Source organism: Acinonyx jubatus, chromosome B2 (assembly GCF_027475565.1).
Source record: "Acinonyx jubatus isolate Ajub_Pintada_27869175 chromosome B2, VMU_Ajub_asm_v1.0, whole genome shotgun sequence".
NCBI lineage: Eukaryota > Metazoa > Chordata > Mammalia > Carnivora > Felidae > Acinonyx > Acinonyx jubatus.
The window spans coordinates 104891352-104917770 of NC_069385.1; the positions used below are offsets into that span (position 1 = coordinate 104891352).

Here is a 26419-nt window from a genome sequence, read left to right on the forward strand (position 1 = left end):
TAGCAGTTAAACTATTTTATTCAAGGCCTAAAATAGACTAAAATAATAAGCACGTTTAAAAGACCTTTTATTTTGCCTCTGTTGCCTATCTTTAGGAAACCTGCCATAACTTAACTGTTTCCAAAGTACTTCAGTATTTCTGCTGCCACCCCACCCCCAACACCCATGCCCACCCCCTACCCCTGAAACTGGATCTAACTCCCGTCCCCCAAAGTGCCCAGGATCCCTCCAGAGTGACAATGACAGGTCCTATGGAGCCACAGAGCAGGCCTTGGGAGTGAAAGCACACAATGTCCAGTAGAGCCCCAGGCGTGTCCAGCAGGTCAGAAAATGGCTCTTTGACTTAATCTTGCCAAGGCTGATCAAGAAGCCGGACTCTTGCAAGTCATGGGCAGAGTCAGTGGTTCTACCTCCTTGAAGCCCCTACACCAAACGGTATTCTTTTTCCTCAGCAAACATGTTCGCCCTGACAGCTTAACTGTCACGCCTGGCAAGAAGAGAAAGTCTTCCGGGGAAGCACGGGTTGTCTCTGCATTCCAGTCTCCCTCTCCCAGACGTCAACTCTCAGTCCAAGACAGGGAACATCCATGAGGAATGGAGTGGCCTAGGCAAAATGGTCAAAACTCGTGTTAACAGGAAGAACAACAGGCAATTACTGCTCATTCGAATCAGGAGTTATTCTGAGTCCTTAATATGTTAGCTCATTAAGTCCTGAAACCATCCTGAGAGGTATGTGTTATTATTAGCCTCATTTTACAGAGGAGGATATGCACCGAGGCACGGACAATCTCCTCAAAGTCACACAGTAGGGAGGCTGTTCCTCCCCCCCACCCCCACCAAGCTTCATTTTTTTCTGCACCCTCTGTCTTCATGCTGCTCCCTTAGCCCTAAACTTGGGGCTCGTGCCCTTTCTTCCTCTCCAGCTATCTAAGCTTGGTCTCTGGAATGGCTGCTACTCTGAATGGACAACTTAACACAGAAAACGCTGTTGCTTTCCTCCGGGTATTTGTTCAGTCAGTCTCATTTCCCACTGCAGAATGAAGAGTTCTGCATCCTTTGAGGTGAATTCAGGCATAAACAAATATGTGGAAGAGATTTTACAGGAACCGAAGAGACTTCCTGGTGACCCTGGAATAACACTGGGTAAAAACGGGCTCCATTTGGGTTGTAGCAAAGGCCCACCCTTCCTATGAACAGCAGAGGGCGCTGTGCAGCTGGCTTCACGGTAAGACCATCTTCTCCCTCCCTCCTCAGCCTCCAGGATGGGATTTCTCCAATTAGAATCTATACCTGAAGCAAACTGCCAGGTCTCCACACCTCTGCAATCCTTCCCTGACCTCAAGACCTCCTGACAAAACGTTCTGGACCTTATTTCCAAGAGCAATCAAACCTGAGGTCACTGGGATATGAGGAACTGCCCCCAGGCTCAGGGTCTCCAATCTTTGCAAGTCCCATTATGACTTCCAGCCCCCTTTCTCAACAATGAAATCCTGCCCATCTCCTCAGACTGCATTACCCTTTGATTTTGTGTTCTGATCAAGGCCGGAAATACTACTCTTCTCCTTGTGATTGGGCCCTGCCTTGGGCTGCAACCTGACTTGCACTTATCAAACACCCTGCGTTGCTGAGCTGTAACTCTGCCCTTAAGCCGTGGCTGCAGGCCCTCTGTCTGCTGACAGAACTCCCTGGTTCTGCTGGGTTTCCATTCGCTTGCTGTAAATTTCTTGTCCCTGACCTCTAACTTGTTAGGCCCCTAAGATGGCCTGCCCCAGTGACAGCTGCTGTTCCTGATCTTTCTGGTTTCACATCCATCCAGATCTAAAAGGCACAGCTCCAATTCCTGACAAAATTCAATAGGCACAGAGCCACCTGTGGAGGACACACTGAAAGAATGCGATCCTCGGTTCATCCCCCACCTCACAGGTTCAAAAACAGAAGTTGAAGGGGGAGCCTGCATGGCTCGGTTAAGCACCCGACTTCGACTCAGCTCATGATGTCACAGCTCGTGAGTTCGAGCCCGCTGTCCGGCTCTGTGCGGACAGCTCAGAGCCTGGAGCCTGCTTCGGATTCTGGGTCTTCGTCTCTCTCTCTCTCTCTGCCCCTTCCCCGCTTTCTCTCTCTCAAAACTAAAGAAGCATTTAAAAAAATATTTTTAAATAACAGAAGTTGAAGAATCACGTGCTGAGGATTTCTTTGGGGAGCTGTTAGTGCATTCCCATCTCCTTCCTACACTTCCCCCAAGTACCAGTGGAAGCTTTATGCACCTCTCCGACTCCAGGAAGTCGTGCAGCCCAGATCCTGGATTCTACTGGTTTTCTCCAGTTTTTACTACAGCCAACCAGGTATGCCCAACTGGCTAGAGATTAGACTTCAACCATGCCTGTCTTCTCTAGGATGGTTAGATTTAGTACCCCTCAGGAGGCAGAGCCTCCTCCCCTTGAGATATCTAATGGACTTCAGAAAACAGGTCAAACTGGGACCTTGATGGAAAGGTCAGCTTTTACAGGTCATCTGAATCACCTCTTGATTAGTGACTAAGCAAGAATGTTATAGTCATGTTCCACTGTGGAGGAGCTCTTTAGACTAGGAAATGGGCAGAGGTGGGAGAGTTAACTTTTTTAAAACTCTACAATATCCCTCCTTCCCCCCTTTAAAGTTCTAATACAAAAACCCAAATGTGAGGAAGATTAATTAAGAATAGTATGGTGGTGTTTTCCTGGCCCCCCACACATGCCTGTCAACGTATATGACAAAGCCCTCTTTCTCTCCCTCCCTCTCCCGGGACCGTGTACCAATGTCGCACAGCAGCGCAACGTGGGTTTGTGGGACCTGTAACACAGCAGGTCCCTTCATGATCCTACCAACTTAGAATGTCTTTGATTCCATGCGGTTGTTTCAGCTCTTTGCTTTGCCCTGTTGTTCAATAGTCGGCTGTGACTCAGAAAGAGAATAAAATGTAGAAGGAGATGTGCCTGCCGCCAGATGGTGTTTAAAAAAAAAAATCTGAGACTCCTCTATATCCATGTACAAGGGCCATGAAGACCTTACCAAGATTGATCACCCCTGCCCACACCCCGCCACTACCTCTCAGGCTTCTGGCTGCCATGCTGCGACTAATGGCCCTTCGTGGATGCCTAATATTTGTTTTCCTTCCATTTCACCTGTGGAGAAATATGTCTTATAGGTTGGCTGTTAGACAGCTAACTTGCTACAGTTCTACCCACACCCCCTTAGGGATGATTTTGGGCTCCAACTTCATTAGAGAGAGACAAGCTTGTTGCTTTGTGATTTCAATCAATTAAGTCTTCTTTCTAAACAATGAGGTTATTCTAAGTGTCACCACTCACTGACAAGATGAAATGAGGGTGTGTTGAGTGCCGTAGACAGTAAGGGTGTATGCTACATGAGTACAGATGCGATGATATCATCCTCTCACTGAGGAAAGAAAAGGATTCCTAAGATTTGGTCATATAAGAATACAAAAATAGTAACTCAAAGTGATACATGCACCCCAATGTTTACAGCAGCATTATCTACAACAGCCAAATTACAGAAATAGCTCAAGTGTCCGTTGTCTGATGAATGGATAAAAAAGAAGTCAGATAGATAGATAATGGATTACTCAGTCATAAAAGAGGAATGAAGTTTTGCCATTTGCAATGACGTGGATGGAGCTAGAGAACATTATGCTAAGCAAAGTAAGTCAGAGAGAGACAAACACCATATGATTTCACTCATATGTGGAATTTAAGAAACAAAACAAATGAGCAAATGGGAGAGAGACGGAAGCAAACTAAGAAACAGACTCTTTATTAGAAAGAACAAAATGAGGGTTACCAGAGGGACGGTGGGTGGAGAGATTGGCTAAATAGGCAATGGGGATTAAGGAGTGCACTTGTGACGACACTGGGTGTTGTAAGGAAGTGTTGAATCATTGTATTGTACACCTGAAACTAATATTACACTCTATGTTATCTAACTGGAATTTATTGTAATTTTTTTAATGTTTATTTTTGAGAAAGAGAGAGAGATAGCATGAGTGGGAGAGGGGCAGAAAGAGAGACACAGAATTTGAAGCAGGCTCCAGGCTCTGAGCTGTCAGCACAGAGCCCGATGGCCTGATGTGAAGCTTGAACTCGTGAACCACAAGATCATAACGTGAGCTGAAGTCAGATACTTAACTGAGCCACCCGGGTGCCCCATGTTAACTAACTGGAATTTAAATTAAAACTTTAAAAAAAAAAAAAGATATGGTCATGTAAACTGAGATGACATAGGTTTTAAATATGTGCATATGTTCATTTATGCGCTGAGCAATGAAGAAGTTTTTAATCTCTGAAAGATATATCCTCCTGTTCCCTCCCCACCTCACTCCTGCATCACATCGTAGGCAATAGTGTGCTCACAAGGAGCATTAAAGAGTTTGTCACAACTTGCAAGCAAAGCTTCTCCTTGAATTTTTAATACTCACCTGTCATTTTCACCGATTCATTAATTTAGATCCATTTGTTGGGCTTAATGATGCATTCTAAATGGGGGGGGGGGGGAAGCAACACTGATGTCAGTGAATAAGGGCATTGACAAAATGTATTCATATTTATGTATATGCTTATCTAGAGATATAAATATGTAAAAATGGAAACATGAAAAGAAGTACCCAAACTGACACAGCTACACAGAATTAAATTATCATATTTCACTGAACCTAACATTGTAAGCCACATCATTATTTTTTTATTCCACTAAGAAAAAGAAAGGAAAAAAATCTTACCAATTAAATCATGACATGCCACTGATTGTAAGACACATTCCAATTTTAGAATTGTTAAAAGGTGAAGAAAATGCCTATCTTAGAATTGATGGACTATGGTACCAAAAGTCACACTCAGTAGTAGCTAACTGTAAATGCTGACTCTCAATGTGTGCAGAAAATTTTTTGTTTGTTTATTAAGAAAGTAGCTCTTATTAAGAAACTGTTGGTGGAGTAAATGGCTTCTTTCTAACTAATATAACAATGATGGTAATTTTAGTTGGTACCTTACAAGACAGACAGCTTGGTCAAAAGTCATCTTCAAGATCAATATACATGTACTTCAGCCCAAGAATGTGGCTTACTGAAGAGTCTTGAGAAAGGCGCACGCTAACTCCCATGATTCTCTGGGAGACTTTGGGCAAATCTCATAAGTACACTGGGTCCTGGTTTCCTTACCTATGAAATGACTAGGTTGGACTAGAGTCTCATTTCTAACTCATCTCTCATTTCCCAGCTCTAGTGTTTTATGAGTCTACGATCCTGGTTTCATGTTGTCCCATCTCAACAGTCCAGATGTCAAGTTGAAATACATCCAAGGTGGAAAATTCTCTTGAGAGGGATTTTCTACTGACCTGAAGCTTTAGCAGGATATTCCAAATTTGTCAAGTGAAGAAATGAATGATTGAATGCATGTCCTAATAATTTTCTTTGCTAACAAATCCTGAATACTAAGCTATAATATTTGTCTCTTCATGACTCTACTGAGGACACTGACCCTTAAGTATTGAGACTGAGAGGAAGGGCTTACCTCTACCGCCCTTGATCTCCCCTTCAGTGAAGACATCCTCATCCGCAAAGCATCTCTTATCTGAAGAAGCAAGGACAGTGAAGAAACGACAACATCCCCAAAACCCAGAACTTCGAGACCAATAGCCCTGGCAGAAGCAACGTCAGAAGCTCTATGCTTAGCCAATAAAAGCTGAGGTGTCATTATAATTGGATTTACGATTAAAGTTTAAATTCTGGTTATGGTTTTTATTCTTCTAGATACACTCATACACAACCTCCTGTTGACTTGATTAAATGCAGGAAAGGAAGGAGTATAGTTCTTTGCTTTCCTCCTCTAAGCTGATGCCTGAAGCACCCCCATAAAATTCACACCCAGGGACCAGGCTTTCTTCTCAAAGCTGCTTCATCCCCCTGCTACCTGAGCCGTGTGAAAATGTTTACAGTGAGTGAAACAAATTCAAATTACCTTGTGGTCCATGATGGTTCCAAACAGCAAGATGAAGAATCCCTGTGGCAAAATTCAACCGAAGTATGAGGGACTGTGAGGCAGACAATATCCCAACTGTTATTTTAATATCACTCTTCTAGATGTCTTCAAGGACAGTTATTGGGTACTAGAAACTTCTACTTCAGCTTCTACTGATGCAGATAAAAACGCATTGGCAAGTATTCTCTGTGATTGTACCTCAAAGAAAAAGGATCACCTTCATGTCTGTGCATGAGAGTTATTGATATTTATTGAGTGGCTACAGATGGAGGAGAGTATTTTCTACATTATTGTATCTGTTTACTTTCCAAACCTTAAGTAGCTGATCTTACTCATAATAACAGCAGCATGACACAACATGACATGGAATCTTGTAGTTCACAGTGACAATCATGGAAGGTGTCTTGAGAAATGAAACCTGTATTATAGTTTACTTTCAGTTGGAATTAAAAGCCAGGAAATAGCAGGGCCTCTGAGCTGGTGGAATAAGTTTATACATAAAAGAGAGAAAATTACAGAAATATAAAATGCCAGGGTGTGTTCAAGTTTAAATTCTTTGGTTTCCTATGAAGTCATAATAATCGACACTCAATCTTTCTAAATGGTGGAAGTTGAACTTTCAGAAAATTCTGCATCCTTCCATGAGAGTGGAAGGAGCCTGGGTTTCTGAGGATAGTTTCATGGCAAAGAAACACTACTCAGAAGACTGAAATTTTTAAATGTGAGTCACAGGAAAAGCTTGCTAAGAAAAGTTGGAGTGTATTTACCTAAAAGTTTTTCAGTGTTTTTCTTTTGAAAAAGAAACAGAATAAAACTTTCAGGGTTTAATTAAGTTGCAAAGTAAAAAATAAAATAAAATAAAACGAGATCACCAGTCACCAAAGTAACTTCAAGAGTTAGGGAGATTTACATGAGTCCAAGAGCTTTTGATTAAAAAAAAGAAGATGAAGAAACAAAAAACAAAAAACAAAAAACAAAAAAAAACCATAAGTCAAAGGTTTCTCCTTAAAAGCCATGCAAGGGAAAGAGTGGAATGTTCTCCACAGTTATTGAAGAACGTATGAGGAAGATATATAACTGATCTGAGCTGGCATTTCTTAAAAGCCTGCTTTCTGTTTTATATAATGTTTTAAAATAGGGTAATAGGGACATGCTATAGGAATACATTGTTGCTTTACTCAGCAGTTATATTTATATATTTAAAGCAGCGGTTGGAAATTTTTTTTCTGTGAAAAACCAGGTAATGCATATTTTGAGCTCTACAGTTTCTGTTACAGCTAGCCAACTCTGCCATCGTAGCTCAAAAGCAGCCATAGGCAAAATGCAAACAAATGAGTATGGCTCTATTCCAGTAATACTACTTACAAAACCAGGCAGCAGGCCGTAGTTGGCCAAGCCCTGATTAAAAGCCTAACTAAGGATATGAACTTGCCCAATTTGCTATTATTCGTAGGTATAAAAAGTGGTCTGGCTAGCGACGGCTTCCCAAAAGCACATGCACAGTAGTCACATAGAGTACAACAATTTTTAGAGGGATCATTTTGCCAAACCAAGTGTGGTTAAGGCAAGATAAAGACAATATAGAGGATTTTAGACTCATATCTTTATCTTACTAAGGAGAAGGCCGAGGCCCAGAGAAATGTGACATCTCTAAGGTCAGGCAACATGTGCAAGATCCATTTCAGGGAATCACAGCCTACATTTATTTCACAGCGAAAGCAGGGAAGAGGTGTAAGAGCTCCTCACTGGCTAACATTCAAAGAGAATGGCAAGGGTTCTCTCTCCATAGTATGGAAAACGACTGTTCCACTGAATCCCTAAACTCCTTGAGAAAGGATTAAAAAACTGTGCTTGTTTTGAGGCATTATATGTGAGTGTAGACTCACACATCTTTGGCCAAAGACAAGTCTTTGATAAATGAAGGTAACCTTCTTCTGACATTGAAACGTTAGGAGGGATCAGGGAGGACGGAAGGAAGGAGATGCCCACCTAACCAGCCTGATCAGTTAAATCCAACTTGACAACCAATAGGGTAAGGGAGGCCACAGCCAAATGTCACTAAGACATGGAAAGAGTTAAAAAGAACATTTTGTATTCTATATTTTTAAATCATGGTCATAGCTTGTTGTATAGCCAGAATAAGAAATTATGAAATAAAAATATCTTATGAGTAAGACAATTAATAATAATAATTAGTAAAAATAAGTCTCCCTCTTGGAACTTACCTGGAAAGCATTGAGCAGGGCAAAGATTATATGGAATATCAAGGAAGTGCCTTCTATAAGTGTGGCTATTCCAAAACCCCAGGTCAGTCCCAGCAATGGGGTAAGGATGGCAACATTTTTGCTGATCCTCATAATTATGGCCAGATCCTGAGCCTTGGAACTGCCAATAGAGGGCCTCTGAGTGTTGACAGCAACAACCAAAACCACCACAAGATTCACGGCCACAATGACCAAGGCTGGGATGGCAAATGCCAAAAGGGCTTTGGTGTTGTCCCAGTTAAGCCAGCAGGCGTCGGGTCTCATGTAGCCTTTCTCCGGGACTGTGATAGCAACTGTGGTGCTAGCAATGACCAACGGGCACCCGTAGCCAATGGCAAAGCCGATGGCCATCATGCGGGACTTCATCATCCTGCGGAAAACAACCAATATCCCATAGACGATAAGCAGTGCTTTGAAGAACATCCAGAAAAACAGAGAGAGGTAGAAAAGGTGGCTGAAAAATGTCAGTGCAACACACCAGTTGGAGTCCTGGGCCTTTTTGTGAAAGTTAGAGTTTATGATGAACCACACGTTAGCAATCAGGAGCGACACGGCGATGTTGACGATGCACACGTGACGCATGTAGGATATCTCTGTCACAACCACCCGGGACCACACAGCGGCTTCAATGATCAGGCAAAGAATCAAGCTAAAGATGGAGATGCTGAGCCCAATGCAGGTGATGTAGTCCAGGACTTTGCTGTCAACAGATTTGGGGGACATCAGAATGGAAAAGGACATCACCATGCCGGTGTAGTTACACTGGCATTTTACTTTGTTCATGATCTCCAGCGTGGTTTCACACACATTTTCGTCCCACCTCCTTTTCCTGGAGTGCCAGCCAACACACTGGGCCCGGGCATTCTGGGATTTATTGATCTTCTCGAAGGTGAGTAAGACCTGCTTCAATCTTTCTGGTAAAATCACTGAAAGGACGAGACCATTTACAGGTCTAGGAAGACTCACATTCGGCAGGTGGACTTCTCTCAGTATGGCCCCCAAGGTGGGAAAAGCTATGCTAATGGCTTGGGATGCATTTGGTGGCAACTTCCACAGCTCTTGCCTGGGAATTTCTATCATTCCTATGATACCCTCTGTCATATTGTTCATGCTCGTGGAGAAGTTGAACTTTTTCTCTGAGGTATCATTGTTGATGTGAAACCCCTTTGTCTGAATGAAGAGTTCATCTGCAATGTTCTCAGAATCCTCGTGGATGTGGAGTTGCCTTGCAAACAGATTCATTGACTGCAAAAAATCCGAGCTGGTATTTTTGTCTGGAATGAAAGCCCAATTTGAAATGGCTGCTGTATCGAGGATGTGGTTGGCCACTTCACTATAACTCTGCCATGGACAAAAGTGGAAATTTACACTAAGGATTTACACATTATTGTAGAAAGTCAATTTCTTAAATCTGAAACTTGTAAAGATCAAACGATCTGATCTTATTTAACAAATTTTTCTTCAAATTCCATGTTTATTAGAATTTCATGCTAATAAGCCTTCAGAGAAGGCAAAAAAGTGAAACAATAATTAAACTCAAATAAAAGTCACAGGTATAGTTTACTTGCTTTATTATGTGCCCTGGGGCAGCATTTGTAAACTGCAGTCCCTATAACCCAAGATTCCCGTGAGATAGCAATGATTGCTTAATGGAGGGAATTGGGAATAGATTCTATAAAAACCTAAATTTCAGAAATACTGTGTGCCACATCCCGATATCCCCTACTCTTATAAAGAGGGCCAAACTTCGTTAACATATAAAAGGTTCTAAAAAGTCCCGCCATAAGGAAACCTGCTTAACTTTGTTTAACCCAGAATTCCTACATGTGCTATGTACAGAAATCTCCGTTAACATTTCTCGAAATAATTATGTTCTACAGAATGAAATTTGGGCAACACTAGAGTAGACACAGTCTTGTTCACAGCCATCCTTTTGTGACATTCCCTTGAAAATAGTCTGTACAAAAACATGTATTAAAAATGTGCTAACTTCTCGAATACTTCCATAAACTAGAGTGAATTGATACACCAGGCTGAAATAAAATGCCCATCATTGTTATGGTTGCCGTGGTTGTCATACCTTGTACCCTGAAGAGTACACTTGAAACTGTTTAAATGCAAGATTTGTTTTTAAAAAAAGAAGAAGAAGAAGAAGACTGTCAGTTTTTTCAATGAAACGAACAAAAAATACCTTCATCTTCTCTGGGGTAACATTGTCGGACAAATCCGTAGAAATATTTCTTAATAACTCCACTATAAATGCAATGTTTCCAGACGTGGCTTCTGATGATTTCACAACATCAATTATGCAGGCGTAATCAACTGGACAGTTCCTGCGGATTCCTTGGGCTACACTCTCCAGGGGCTCTGGAGCTCGGAAGTCAAGAACGTACAGAGGGACAGATGCTGCGGCTACGGAAAGGCGTAATGCACTATTGAAGTCCTGTTTTTAAAAAAACAAAAACAAAAACAAAAATAAAAAAACAAAGTTGCTTTGTTCAAATGCAATTAAGAACCTAACATATATCAGAGTAAAGGAGCTAAAGGCACAATAAGCCACATGGGGAAAACAGAGAAGCAAGTGGTCCTGAAAAGTCGTTGGGATGCCGGAAAAGACCGAGAGGAAGGTGGAGTCACGCACAGACCAGAGGTTCCACCCAAATTGCCCCAGAGATCAGGATACTGACCTGTTGCTTCCAGGACAGTGATTTTAACTCCAGTATGATAACAAGACAGTTTTCTCCAGACATGTGGAGAGATTCTAAAAACAAAATTTGCCTTTTTGATTTTTTTAAAGGGGGAAGGTCCCATGGAATTTAGGGGTGGGGTGGGGAATGGGTTTTTGGAGGTTGGCAGGTCAAACAAAGAATTACTAAAGTGTCATTTCAAGAAGTTTCGAGTTCACTAATTAGGAGAAAGTAAGCACAAATCTATCTTTAGAGCTCACTCTTTAACCTGTAAGCATTCACCATTGTGTGAATGAGTTTCAGATCTTATTTTTAGAAAAGATTCTGAGAGGGAGAAGAAGGGGGTGGGGAGGGTGGGGAAGAGTACCGGAGAGTGTGGGTAAGGAAGGAGAAGAGACAAATTTCACCCACTGCACCATTTTCCCGAGTCCAGATGTGAGATTTATTGTCATGCTGAACAGAACACATGAAGAATGTCTTTACCACATCCTGGGCTATGAGCCCCAGAAGCCAATAATATGCAAATGCATCACCTTAAAGAATGTTTCCACAGATAAGCTTGTACACGTTTCAGTTGATTTTTGCCACTTGTTTTGATGACATGTAAATCCTATTTCTCCGCGAAAGTGCTGAGCACAAGGCTGGCTGCAGTTGGAAGCAGTGAGGCAAGGTCCACGGCATTTCTCTGAAAAGGAAAGGGGAGGGGGCTACTCAGCATTTCTGCACTCTGACAGGCAGCTAACATTCCAGGGATTGGGGGATTGCTTTTCAGAGGAGGTGACATGGAACACTGTCCTCAGCACCAAGTAAGGCTTGCCAGGCGGACTGCAAAGCTGATGTCTAGGCAGAGAGAACAGCACATAGAAAGTAGAGATCACAGGTCATACAGAAAGGCTAGGTCAGAGCATCTGAGCGGGGTGTAGCAAGAGATAAGGATGGGAGAAGTAAGCAGAGGTCAAGGCATAAAGGACCTTAAATTCTGTGCCAATATGGGGGTTACCAGAAAACATGACTGGAGTCGCTTTTGAAAGATAATTAAAGATAGTGTAGGCAGCCAAATTTTCTGTAAAGGGCCAGATAAAGTTGCCAGATAAAATACAGGAAGCCCAGTTAAATATTGATTTTATTTTTCAGATACACTCGATTCTCGTTATTTGCGGTAATTATGTTCTACTGCCACAAGCATCGAATGAGGGGAAATCAAGGCAGGTTCTTACAAGCTTCTCCTCACAGCCTTTTCATCAACCAGTCAGTATATGGGCTTGTTTTGTGTGTTTCTATTTAAAGACACCTTATTTATGTTGTTGATTCATTAGCATTGAACTCATGGCCAATAGCACCATCGCTCATAACAGCACAGGAACAAAGTTTAACTAACACATGCATTTACTCCTTAAGACACATGACAGGCTTCTTAGGAACACCAGAACTACCCTCAGGAGCCATTTTAAACTGCACCAATCACCAAAAACATCACCAACAAAAAGCACAAAAGGCAAAACATAGGGCACTACATACATCACAAAAAGAACACTTGTTTAGAGTAGGAGACCTGGAACAAGAAGGCAGAGAGCCACCTCGTTTGACTCGGAACTTGCACCTTAGCTAACCCAAATTATTTTTTTTTCTGTCTGTGAATGATCCAGAAAGCGTTGTGAGTAGAGATTGGGGGGTTACAAATGAATTTCAATGAGCAAGAGAATTTGCAAATACAGAATCCACAAACAACAGGGATCCACTGAAAGCATTCAGTTACACAATGAATAAGTTTTTAATATACACATGACCCATGCAATATCCTTCATTGTTTGTCCCACACGAAAGCTTAACGAGGCAGTCCATATTTTTAATTGCTAAATGACAACTGTGGCCAGAGAGTAAATATTTCCAGCCTTGAAGGCCATGTGGTCTCCGTCAAAACTACTTAACTCTGCCTTTGTGGCATGAAGGCAATCAAAGACAATACGTAAAATAAATGGGCATGGCTGTGTTCCAATATAACTTTATTTCTAAAACTTGGTGGCAGGCCTAATTTGGCCCTGGGGTAAAGTGGATTGACTTGAAGCAGGGAGCCCAAGAATGAAGTTGTTGAAGTAGTCCCAGGAAGAATTGCCTTAGGAGAGTGGTAGTGGAATGAAAAGAGGTAGATCATAATGAGAGCTGGTAAGGTGTTGAAATCAATAAGATGTAGTGAGTAATTGGCGATGAGTCAAGGGATGCATCTATATTTGCAGCTGGGACAGCTCCGTGGTTGACTCCATTCATGGAGAAAGGAAACAAGTAAGTTTGCATTATTCTTTACCATCTACCCAACTGCCTCTGGTTTGGCAAGTTATTTAAGCTGAGTGCTTCTCAATTTCTCAATTTCTTTATCCAGACAATTGGAGACAATGCCACAGTCTTGTTACAAACATTGAAGGAAATAGCATCCTGTCCAGCACTTAGAACGCTGTTGTCATAAATACTCAATGAAGGTTACCTATCTTTCTCTCTCTTTTCTCAATTCTGTATCTATGTAGAGATGTGTTTGGGCTAAAAATATAGTTGGCCATGTCTGTGGAGAATCCAGTTATTTCTACTATTTGGGGGAGAACCACATGTTTGCACTATCATAGCATGATTATCTCCATAGTTTATCTCTGACTTCTTGAGAGCAACCAGTCTCACCAACATGATACCTATCTTACATCACTTCAATAGACCTCTCAGAACCAGTGTTACGTACATTTAAGCATTCTGAAAATATCTTTGTAGGAAGGAATGAATTCTGTCCTGTTCCTTCTTCTGCCTTGTAAGCTCATTAGTTCAAACACATTTCCCTTCGGGGTTTTAAAGTGAACACTTGCTTTCTACTCTAGAACACACGTGAATATTTGCTGAATTGCATCAGTGACTATGTCATAGATAATATACAATTGTCAGTGAGTCTATCAATACTGGTAAACAATGAGAACTTGTTAGAGACTGTTATTCTATTTTTTTTTAACGTTTTATTTATTTTTGAGACAGAGAGAGACAAGCATGATCAGGGGAGGGTCAGAGAGAGAGACTGTTATTCTAATTGAAAGCTCGTGGTCTGGGACATGCTTGGCCACAGCCAAGTCTTCCTTTACTCTGTCCAGTCTCCATATGGAAGAAGACTGTTCTGTTGACACATACCTTGTATCGTTCCAGTCTTGAGTTTCCCTTCAGGATGTTGATGTTTATCTCCATCCTGTAAAACATAAATTCCCAAATGTCCGCTTACTAGACTCTCCTCTCTCATCTCAACATAGAGGGTCCATGTGGATATGAAGTAAAAACGTGTTCAGGACTAGGCCAGAAAACTGGCGTCCATGTATGACATCATGGGAACTTACAGAGGGAAGCATTAGAGGTGAGCACAGACAAAGAACAAACTATTTTCTGATGAGAGCTAGAAGCTTGCCAGTGGTCACTTGGGCTCTGAAGGTCAGGTTAATGGACTGAATCCATATTTTGGAAAGCTTTAAAAAAAAAAAACAATGAACATTATTCTTTTTTTTTTTTTTTTTTTTTTAGTTTATTTCTTTTGAGAGAGAGAGAAAGTGCAAATGGGGAAACAGCAGAGAGAGAGAGGGAGAGAGAAAGAATCCCAAGCAGGCTTAGCACTGTCAGCACAGGCCCAGTGCAGGGCTTGATCTCACAAACCATGAGATCATGACCTGAGCTGAAATCAGAAGTCCAATGCTCAACCGACTGAGCCACCCAGGGACCCCTGGAAAGTTGAAGTACCCAGGGAGAACACAGATGTAGCAATTGTAACACTAAGCTGGTCTCCATCTGTATTAACTGTAAATATGAAATGGAGCTCATATGACCCTCCAGATACCATTATATCCCCCAGAAAGGTAGAGATGAGCAGATGCTGGGAATAATCAGTACGTGACAATAATAAAATCACAAACTCTTTTGCAGCTATAAAGGGCTATAAACATCTAAAAGAAAACAAACAAACAAACAAACACCCTGTAGGTTACAGATAAGGAAATTAAGACTCAGAGAAGGAAAGCAACTTGTGCAGCTAATGAGAAGGAAAGTTAAGGTCCGGAGCTGAATCAGTAGCTGCCAGGCTGGTACTTCCTCCTCCCAATGGCTGCCTGTCTACATGCTCTGGGGCTTGAAAAGTCATTTTCCTACTCTCCTATAGTTCCATGTCACACCCTGCAAATATACTGTTGCAAGGCCCAGCCACCTCTCAAAGTTTCTTTGTTTCCTTTAAAACAAAAAACAAAAACAAAAAACTATTAGCAAGACTAAAACTGTAGTCATTTGAACATCTATTTAAAATCATGTCCTGTATCATAAATTTAGCTATCTGGGAGAACTGACAGATTTCTCTACGGGACCACGTAAGAATGGATCACACTTACTTTGATGCGCACCTTGGATCTATAGTGAGAACATTCCGTGGCCAGGAATAACATTAAACAGCAAAGCATCGTTTCCTGGGACTTCATTTTTCACACATTAGGATCTTCACCTGCAGGAGAATGAAGGTGGATCCAGCTGAAGGTGATAAGGCCAAACAATGCAAAACTTAGCCGACTAACAAAACACTTGGTGACCCTACAGGGTACTCTGAGATATGCACACCAAAACGTCCTGCTCTAAGAAAGAACACCAATATCTACTTTCAAGTTAGCTAACATGTAAAAACAGAAAGAAGAAAGAAAGAAAGAAAGAAAGAAAGAAAGAAAGAAAGAAAGAAAGAAAGAGAAAGAAAGAAAGAAAGAGGAAAGAACGAAGAAAGAAAGAAAGAAAGAAAGAAAGAAAGAAAGAAAGAAAGAAAGAAGGAAGGAAGAGAAAGAGAGAAAGGAAGGAAGAAAAGAAAAAAAGAAAGACTTTTTCTCAAATGTTAACTTTTCTACAAATAATACATGGGAATGATGGAAGCACCAGGAAAGATACATGTTCACCAAGACATCGTTTCTGGTCATTTAATTGATAATTTTCTGCGATAGTAACATTTCTTAAGAACTTTTATTTCTTATTCACTGTCCTGAGCGCTTCCTTTACTGTCTTCCTTGTACCTGTGGAGAAGCTAAGGTACAAAGCGTTGAGCAGCTATGAGCCAAGTTCACTCAGATAAAAAATGATGGAGCCCAGAGTTCAACCCAGGGGGCGCAGCTGGAGAGCAGAGTCTCTCGGCAATGGTACCATTGACATTGTAGGCTGGATAGTTCTTTGTTTTGGGGGGGCTGTGCTGTGAATTGTAGGATATATAGTAGCATCTCTGGCCTCTACCCACCAGATGCCAGGAGCAGCCTCCTCTTTAGTAGTAACAGCCAAAAATGTCTCCGGATGTCTCCAAATGTGCCCTGGGAGAGAAAATCACCCTCCGTGGAGAACAACTGTTCTGCAGTGTACTGTCTCTCTAGGCATATGGAGTCAAGTAACTTAAAATGAAATGAATATACACTATTGTCTGCTACTGGAACAAGCACGGAAACTCTCTCATGGATAGATCAACTACTACTCGGAGAAACTAGAAGCACTAGAAGATAACTCTCTGTTCTCTGGCTATGTCTGCTTCTTGCTTCTTGCCTGTTTGTTCTTTTTTTTAACATATCATTGACATGTAACACTACATTAATGGAAACATATGATTTGATATTTGTATTTTTGCGACATGATAGGTAAGTCTAGTTAACATCTGTCACCACACATGGTTACAAATGTTTTCCTTGTGGTGAAGCCTTTTTCTTGATAGTTCCACCTTGCAAAGACAGATCTCCAAGAATGCATCTTTACAACAGTTGGAATTCATGGACACCATCATGATCATCGCCATCATACTTACAGGCTAGTGGAAACTAAGACCATTTATTGGAAACAAAGTTCCCTAGAATGATTTTCCTGGTAGTACAAATGCAGCAAAGTGAAAATACCATGGGTCTTAGAGTCAGCATGAGTTAAGTTGTTATCATATTTATGCTATTGATGAACTATTTGACCTTCACGGATCCCATTTTCTTTCTCACTCATTTCATAAAATGTAGGGTGATTATTTATTCTACCAATGACCCTTTTTCAAGTGCCTCCTATTTGCCAGGCACTGTACCAGCCGCTGGGGTATGGAAATAAAGGTTGCTGTCATTTCCATTAAGGATGTCCAGTGGGGAATACAGACACGTCAAAGCAATAGTGAGAAGAGAGATCACCTACATGCTGCACATGAGGCAGAAACTGAGCCTCAGCAAACGTAAATCCCTTTATGCTCCAATGGAGATGAACGAATTCTGATCCATCTAGGCCCACCAGGCAATCTGTAGCCAGGGAGCAAACAAAACTCAGTGATCAGGGATCAAACCCTTCCTAGGTAGAGTCAAGACTACGATGGACTTTCACGACTCCAATGAGCCTTTGCATGAGACGATGAGCCACAGGCATTTACAGGAAGGCTTCCAAATTATCTTGGAGTTTAAAATTCTTTGAGTTCCTAACCAATGAACATATAGGGAAAGTATTTTGACTTATACTGTCATCTTGCAGAGCAAGTCTGAGCAAGGGAAAGGAAACATGGCAGAATGACAGGCAAAGTGCGGTAATGGATTTGCATAGTTGTTGGGATATGTGTGTGGAATTCATGATCTTACAGGAGTGGTTGAAAGAAGTTCTCGTGTGTGCAGCAAATTGGTGGATTAATACACTAAGCAATTTGCAATATTAATATTGTCTAGGGTAGATTTTTAACTGTCCTCACAAAAGGAAATACCAGAAGAACCAGAATAAGTTGTCTTAGAAGTATCCATATGTTTCACATATATACTTGTGGATTTCAAAATTTTTTTTTATCCTGACACAATAAAAAAAAAAAGATCTTACATCATGACTCATTGTGTACAGACACATATATGTAGAGATGCCTACATAAAACTGAAAAATACATAATCTTTATATTTCAAAAACTTTTATGTAAAATTACTTATCCTTCCCAGCTATGAGCAAGATACTCTGCTATGTCTGTGATTTTTATCTTGCATTCCATTCTACCTGACATTCTTTCAGGAATTGGTTGCCACCCACTAAATTGACTCCACAACCCTCTAATGGATTGTGACCTACAATCTTAGAGGCAGAAATACAGACTAAAAGATTCATTTTCATTATCAAATCGAAAATCGTTCACTTCTCCCACTGAAGTGGTCCCTTTGGTCTATTCTCTTTCCTATTTTTCACAATTCTGTCGAAATCTCCTTCCCAAGATGCATTCATCAGGGAAAAAAGATACCTACATTCAGGGTCAAATAATAGGACTGATGCTGAGAGTAAATGCAATTCTCTTCCACCTGGAGAGCATGGTTTGGAATGCACAGCAAAATGGGTGAAGGCAAGCCCACAGGAGGCCACTTATAAATAAGAACGCCCGCTAAGGCTTCAGGAGGAAGATTTTACTGTGTACAGTTTTCAATATAAGAAGTTTGCTTTAAAGTTAATCTTGCTGGGAGAAAATCAGACATCTGGCACAATGATGTGATGTGATGTGATGTGATTTAGGAAGTCCAAAACTGTTTTCCCAACCAGTGCTAGGACTTCTAAGTCCACAGCTCCCAAAAGTGTTCAGAGAGGAAAGGATCCAATAGTCATGGCCTTTTCTATAGGTCATTATGCTCCATGTGGAACATTATGAAATAATGATACATTCATTTTTTTAAGAAAAAAATTACTAGCAGACAATCCATATGCAGTGTGAAATCACAAGCATGACCATAAGAAACATAAACTTTGAACTGAGCACAACTAGCTGTTTGGAGAGTTTTGGTTGATAAACTTGCTATTCCATCAACCACGTTCTTATAGTCTGATGTACGCAACCCATCTACCATTCTGTCTGATAATTGTATGGTAAATTTCCTTCAATTATGGCAAATGGGAAGGGGGGGATGTTTAATAACGTTACCCAAGAGGAGTCACCGCATTCTTATTTGTGTCCATTTTGATTGGCAGGGATGGGTTGGATGGATAAATGTTTTCAAGTTAGCCCCAACTGGATTGTTTCTCTTCTCACCAGAAAGAGTACAATGGGATCCATCCTATCACAATTTGGATAGCCGAAGCCAAAATCCAGAGCATTCTGCACGGAACACTATGAGCCAGAGCTTTAGGGCTCTGAAAATGGAGACTTAAAAAATAAAAAGAAGCATTTCCAGAATAATTCATAATCCGAGGCTGATATTTCATAGGACAAAATGGAAAAAACATACTTTCTGAGATTCACCATTGCTAAAGACTTAAAGTGAACTTTGAGTTTTGCGTAATGCCAAGCTAAAAATTTTCTGCAAATGAAAAGTACTTCTCCAATACCCAGCACAGTGTCTGCATGTGATAAGTGACCTCTTGAAAGAATGAGGAAAAGAACAAGGACACAAAATCTAAATATTAAATGTGACACGAGTGGACTGTCCAAAAGAACATCAGCAAAAACGCAGACAGTACCGAAAGAGGCAGCTTTCCAGTGTGAATCTATTCAAGGACAACTTGCCTGGCCCAAGGGTCTGGTAGTTCCTAGTGAAGAGAGCCTGGAGTCAATGCCAGGTCCTATCCTACCTGGAGAATCCAGAGTTATTCTATCTCCAGTATGCTTAAATTACCTCCGTACCATTTATTGACTTCTGGTTTTACAGTGTGTTCAGTTTAACGGCAAAATCGTGTGTTTTCATAAAATCCCTGCCTCTTTAAACCCCTTGGGTATGGCAGCAGGAAAACACTTTGTTGGGAAGATCTGTCACTGGCTATTTACATCAAGATCCTAGTCCCTGGTGGGGGAACATAAAAATAGTGAGCAGTAACTCTGACAGAACAGCGCTATAACAACACATATTTATGCCTAGGGTTGACACACATCATCCCCCGCTTGCCTGCCAAGTTCATAGCAGGCACCAAAGTTGAATTTTAAAAAATGGAAGAAAAAGCTGACGCTGAAGGCATTTTTATACACTGACTTAAGTGTTCTGTGATTTCAGGAAATCTGCCTGTTTTCTTCCTAGTAGGCAAACACTACAGAGTTTCGTGTCAATTGCGTTTGGCCGGGATACTGCGTCCTGAAGTGGGTTTCTGTGGAACGCGAGTCTCATAAAACACCAAGGAGTTCCATGGTCAAATGGTTTGGAGAACGTGCCAGCACCAGCACCCCCAACCCCTCACACATACATATATGCATGACACGGTTTCTGGGCATCCTTGTGGCAAAAAGACCTGTTTCATCCCGATTGGATCAAATTTACGCTATCGTCTAAAGTGCTCTGGGGGAATTTAAGGCTGCTGTTCGAGGACCATATGTCATCTTGGAACACATTAATTCACCCAGACTCAGGCTCCACGAGCCTTTGTTGGGCGTCTACCACAGGCCAGTCCCTATGCTAATACCTTCATAGAAGGTCATTTACCGTGACCCAAAGTAGCGCAGCCGAGAGGAACAGACCTAGCCTTCAGTGAATCCTGAAAGAAGGAGGCAGTGGAGAGGTCATCTTCAACAGTGAAAAGAGTCAGAATTATCCTGAAACATAATGCTCCGGCTGGAGAGCTGAGGAAAGGCAGGCACAGATGGGGTGGGTGGCAGTCAGATGTTGGGGATGATCACAGGAAGGGGAAGGCAGACTCAGAAACAGATAATTAAAAAGAGGAGGAGAAAACAAGATGCAGAACTTGTGCCTAAGGCCTCCATGGTAATTAGGTAAATAAAGGGTCGTCTGATGCTTAGGAAGAAACAAGGCCTGCATCTTGTTCCCAAAGTGCCTGAAAGATGACCTATTTCAGAGGTGGAAGCAACAAGCAGCCTGCATTGGCAGCTTCTCAGGTTCTAGAAAAGTAGCATCCCAAATTCCTCCCCCCTGCTTCCCCAACCTGCCTCTCTTTCCCTGTGCATCCTTATAAAAGCTTGAATTACCGGCTACCATCCACTTTTGTCTTTCACTTGAGAATAAACAGCAATTCTAGGCCACTGAATGGAAGCCAGACTCTCTGCTCTAACAGAGTGATCACTTCAAAGAGAGAGAGCGAGAATAGCCTTTGCTGGTCCCAGAGGCTGATGACAATGTAGCTAGCTAGACCCAGTAGTCCCAGTGGCTCAGTCACATCAATAGATGCCTCCCGCACCACTGTGTGAGCTCGAGGCCCTGATGACAAGGGGTTAGCAGAGCGCAGCACTCGGTCCTCCCAGCCCCAGAGCCTGAGAGAAGTTAGCCTGCATTTGGCAGATTAGGACCAAAAAATCAGGTTGTCATTAGTCAGGAGGCGAACACAGAAGGATAACTTCTCTGTCCCCAGCACCCCGCGGACTGTGAGATGCATAACTGATACCCAATAAACATGTGTTGGATAAATGGATGGATCAGTGAATGACCCATGCAGAGAATGATGCCAATTTCTGAAGCTTTTGTTTAAAAATCACAAGGCAACTTCTCTATCTTAGATGGGAAGATAAGCATATTTGTAACTCTAGATGCTTTTGAAACCTGGTGATTTAAGTAGAAATGCTGCCAGGGGTGCCTGGGTGGCTGAGTCGGTTAAGCATCTAACTTCGGTTCAGGTCATGATCTTGCGGTTCGTGGGTTCGAGCCCTGCCTCAGGCTCTATGCAGACAGCACAGAGCCTGGAGCCTGCATCAGATTCTGTGTCTCTCTCTCTCTCTGCCCCTCCTTGCTCATGCTCGCTCTCTCTCTCTCAAAAATGAATACGCATTAAAAAAACTTTTTTTAATTAAAAAAAAAAAAAAGAAAGAAATGCTCCCAGCCTACCTCTTTGTTATACTACCTGGAACCTTATGTGACACAGGATGGTGAGGTCCCATCCAGGTGCAGCAAAGAACAACGTCCTGCCAGATTAGTGATGTCTGCCACAGGCATGGCAGGCAGCCATCCTTTCTGCCCAGTCTCCACAGTCAGAACTCACAAAACACTTTCTTGAACAGACCTAGGGGACCCCAGCTGTTCCGAAACACCATCTCCTATCTGTCCCACCTCCCTTGTCCTAAGAGCTGAGTTTCTGAATGACTTGGAATTAAATAATACAATTAGTCTGCCTGGGTCCTAGGGCTTGTTTCTGATAGGCGCTAGCATGGGGTGGGTTGTGGGGAATGACTCATGAAACGGAGGCACCCCACACCTGCCTGGACATGCCGTGCGAGGGCTAGCATCAGGACTCTCAAAGCAAATTAAGAAGGCACAGCCTGGGAATGGTAACCACAGTCAGCCAGGAAGGAACGCGCTGAAAGCCGTGATCTCTCAAACCCCTCCACACAGAACACCCTACGATGAGCTGGGTGGGAATGTTTGCAAACGAAGTGGACCCTTTCCCAACAGGTTCCCCTCCGTGAACTTCACCCCAAGGTGAGAGGGAGGGCCTACCCACTTGTTGGCTAACCTTCCAGGCAGCAACTCACCTCACACTCCTTGGCCAATCCCTTTGATGGGAAGAACCAGTTCAGAAAGGTTAACTGAGGGTGAGGACCTTAGAGTCTGCTGACCCACATGTTGGGGTGTGTGTGTTTTGTTCCCCTCAGCTGAATTTCATAACCGTGCATCCCATCTGCTGCGCTGGTGTAATTAGAACTCTGGTTATATAGTCAGATGGCTAAACAAGTTGTTTGCGCGTTCTTGATCTCAGCAATCAGATGGATTCAGTCACTCTTACCAGCTGTCCCTTGCCATGGAGGAGCTGTTTCATAAGGAGCCTTGGAGGAAAGAAAGATACAAAAGATCTATTAGAATCAGAAGCATCTTATTCCCGCCTATTTTAGATGGCTTCCAGCCCATCTCTTTGTAGCCCAGTATCTTTTCTGAGAGTTGCAGTCTGGATTCAAATGCTGTTCAGTTTCAAGAATCACTTGATTTCAGAGTCCGGAAGGGATCTAGCATGTGGCCAACTATCTTGAGATTTATATGATTTTAAAGTAATTGACAGACGGGGCAATTGCTCTGTTCCAGGAAGAAAGTTCGCTGGAGTACTGCAACACACACAAAATAGCACCTTAGGACGCACACTTGAAAGGCCACACTTGTCCTCAGAATATAAGGAAGATAGGTCATCAAAGGTACTATAGACCACTCAAAACAAGGGTAGGTGCCTTTGCAAAGAGGTTTCAGCAGTAACTGAAGGAAATGTCTTAAGTTGGTATAAAGACAGCTTTATCAGCCCCATTAAAAGAAGAAACTACTAAAGAATGCTTAATTATATATTTATTTATACACACACACACACACACATACAACTTTACAATGAGCCTAAAGGAAGGCAATCGAAAGCTGGTTTGCTCATCCACTTTATCCAGCAAGGGACAATCAGAGAACAGAGAGTCTAATCGCCTGGTGCTTTGCATTTTCACTCCTAGGAGTGAGCAACTGGACCCCGACAAATGCCTTTTGAAAGAAAAACAAACACAAAAGAGATCTAGGAAATACTTTAACCTTGAGCTAGCCAACTTGTAAATAATGTTAGGGAAGTTTCCTGCAACAATCAAGCATTCCAGACAATACCACCATAAATCACACATTTTCCCCATCCCAGAATACATGCCAAAACAATCCGGTCTTCGGTAGGAGAAAGATTTTGTTGTGACATGTGTACTCACCGCATCCAGGAAATCTAGCAGCCCAGCAGGGAAGTCGGCACTGAGTTCCCCACCGCTGTGCCCCACCATCATGCGTGCCTGCCTTTGCACCTCTCATGGTCCCCCCTTCAGTGGCTGTGATCTCTCTTCTCCATTTTTGAAAGGGAAATCCAAGAGGCCCCGGTGCAAACCAGCCACCTGTTGTGAGAAGCCTATCTGAGAAGTAAAACCGCCCGGGGTTTCTAGGCTTGTGTAAGTGTGTGATTCACTCCACAATGGGTCCATCAAGCACGCCTAAGAGAAATTACAGGTTTCTCTCGTCTGAAGCAAATCCATTAAAATGAGTCACTTGTTTGTGCTTTAATGCCTCATCTTTATCTCGGATGATCACATGAGGCTGTGTTGCATCTACTACACTGGTGTAATTAGAACACAGGGGACAGATGGCGAAGTTGTGCCACTCTTGTAGATGATTCTAGAAGGCTATCACATTTTTGCCTGTATTGATGGTAAACGTGGGGGAAAACTGGCTAGGAAATGGATGGGTAAATCATGATCTAATCCCTACCTTACGCCAAAGAGATTTTTGTTTGACTCATTTATTTTTTAAATGTTTATTTACTTTTGAGAGAGAGAAAGACACAGAGTGCTAGTGGGGGAGGGTCAGAGAGAGAGGGAGACACAGAATCCAAAGAATCCAAAGGCACAGAGCCTGATGTGGGGCTCAAACTCACAAACGGTGAGATCAGACCTGGGCCAAAGTCAGACGCTTAACCAACTGAGCCACCCAGGCGCCCGTTTTACTTTTTTTTTTTTACTTTTTTTTTTAACGTTTATTTATTTTTGAGACAGAGAGAGACAGAGCATGAACAGGGGAGGGGCAGAGAGAGAGGGAGACACAGAATCTGAAACAGGCTCCAGGCTCTGAGCAGTCAGCACAGAGCCCAACGCGGGGCTCGAACTCACGGACCGTGAGATCATGACCTGAGCCGAAGTCGGACGTTTAACTGACTGAGACACCCAGGCGCCCCTGTTTTACTTTTTTAATAACCGGCCAACAGTTGTTACTGAGCCTCGGGCCATGGCCACGGGAAATTCAGACACAGAAGGTAGTCTGCACTTGAAGGAAACGTCACATGGTTTGACTTCCGACAGGATAGACAATTTGGCTTTTCTTCACCACCAAAACCCACACATCCCAATTCTAGTGCCTTCTATTTACATAGCCTCTCAGCCAGAAAATCTAATGCGAACCTGCTTTTAAATATTATGGGGGAAATGTTGACAGTAAGGAGAAATAAGGGAAAGACAGTTTGGTTACATCTTTTTGCCATAGTGAAGATTAAGGAGGCCATGAAATAGGTGAAAATAGGTCATTTCTACCGAGGTTGCTAATTAAGCACCGGGTCATTGGGAATCAGAAAAGCCAGTATCATCAAACCTTTGGTTGTGCAATCAAAGGCCTTTATTGAACACGTTCTGTGTGTAAGACGCTTTGCTCTGCACTTTGGGCGTACAGAAGGGAGTAACATAGTGAGTAAATAAAGTGAGTAATGCCGTCCCCCCAGGTTTACAGAATGATCTGAGAGAGAAAATATATGTACACCGAAAGGCTAAAAGTAAACAAACAATAAAACAATAAATACTAAATCTAAAGTGCACAGCACAGATTATAAATATTATAGGAAATCAGGTGAGGACAACCAGCACTTCTGGCTGGACTCTTCAGGGAAGAGTTCACAGAGAAGGCAAAAAGTAAAGCAGAGTTCAGACATGGTGCACCCTCAATAGAACCCCATGATGTATACTCTTTCTCAGTCAGGGGACTCTGTGTTACAACCACCACGGTAACACTGAATGAAAGAATAGTCTAATGGTAAGCTCGGCAGATTTTGCTGGCTGATACCCTCGATGTTGAACAGACCGAATCAAATGCTTCATTCTTTTATTGAGAAGTCAGTGAGCTAACTTCCATGAGACTATCTCCAGACTCATGCAAAGGGCCACAGTTGTGTGTTTGCTTGGGTTTGTGTGTGTTGTGTGTGTCCGTGAATTCACAGGTACTCTAATAAAATTAAACAGCTGACATTGTAATGGCCAAGTACTATTCTAAGTATTTTATCTACACTTATTCATTTAGTCTGTACAACACCCCTATGAGGTAGACTCTACTGTGTTCAATTTATGAATAAGAGAATCAAAATCTAAGGAATTTAAATAACTTTCCCAAGGATCACCATGTATTGAGTGTCTAACAATGAATCTGCCTTAGACACTCTTAGCACCAATCTGTCCTTGAGCCATCTGACCAAGCCCCTTCCTCCGTGAGGTGTGAGTAGGACATTGAAAATGTCTCCACTCAGGGTCTTCCAAAGTCAACCTAAACATGCGGTTCACTGACACCTTTCAGGAGGGGGCAGACCAGGTTGTGTGCTATAGGAGCGGAGGCACACGTTTTTTCAAGGGAGTTCCAAAAACTCCTGGAGTTTCTCTGTTAGCATCCATGGGCGCTTTCCTGGTTAAAAAGAATCCCAAGACAGAATATCTTTATTACGGCCGTCCCATCCTAGGAAGTGAGCACCTTGGAGCAGAATGTGCTCTCATACTAGATGTGACCGTCAAGTGCTTAACACAGAATACTGATGAAAGACCAATCTCTCTCTCTTGCTAGTGTTCAGAGTTCCCGTCTGCAAGATGAGGCCATTGGACTCCACCTTTTCTAAAGTTTATCCAGATTTCTAATTCTATAACTATCTAGTTTCATGAGCTTCTGTCCTCACTTCAATACCTTGGCTCTGGGTAAGTCACGTTTCTTGGTACTGAGATCTTTGCGTTACGAAAACCAGGACTATGCCTGCCCCACTCCCTTCC

At 42.3% G+C, this 26419-nt stretch overlaps 1 protein-coding gene across 8 annotated transcripts; it reads right to left on the reverse strand.

The window, feature by feature from the left end:
- Positions 1-26415, reverse strand: ADGRF4 (adhesion G protein-coupled receptor F4). Of its 8 annotated transcripts, none has more exons than XM_053222706.1 (11): positions 23570-26415; positions 22633-22672; positions 15384-15481; positions 14140-14194; positions 11514-11665; positions 10485-10736; positions 8255-9634; positions 6009-6050; positions 5562-5621; positions 4472-4528; positions 1-604 (listed from the first exon to the last, which is right to left on the reverse strand). In XM_053222706.1, the coding sequence occupies exons 3-10, from the start codon at positions 15456-15458 to the stop codon at positions 4481-4483; spliced, it is 2064 nt and encodes a 687-aa protein (XP_053078681.1). In that variant the 5' UTR covers positions 15459-15481; positions 22633-22672; positions 23570-26415; the 3' UTR covers positions 1-604; positions 4472-4480. The 8 variants fall into 8 exon arrangements, with proteins under 8 accessions (XP_053078681.1, XP_026913400.1, XP_053078679.1 ...); XM_027057599.2 differs by having other exon boundaries at positions 6009-6081; XM_053222704.1 differs by having other exon boundaries at positions 15372-15481.
- Positions 26416-26419: the final 4 nt, after the last annotated feature.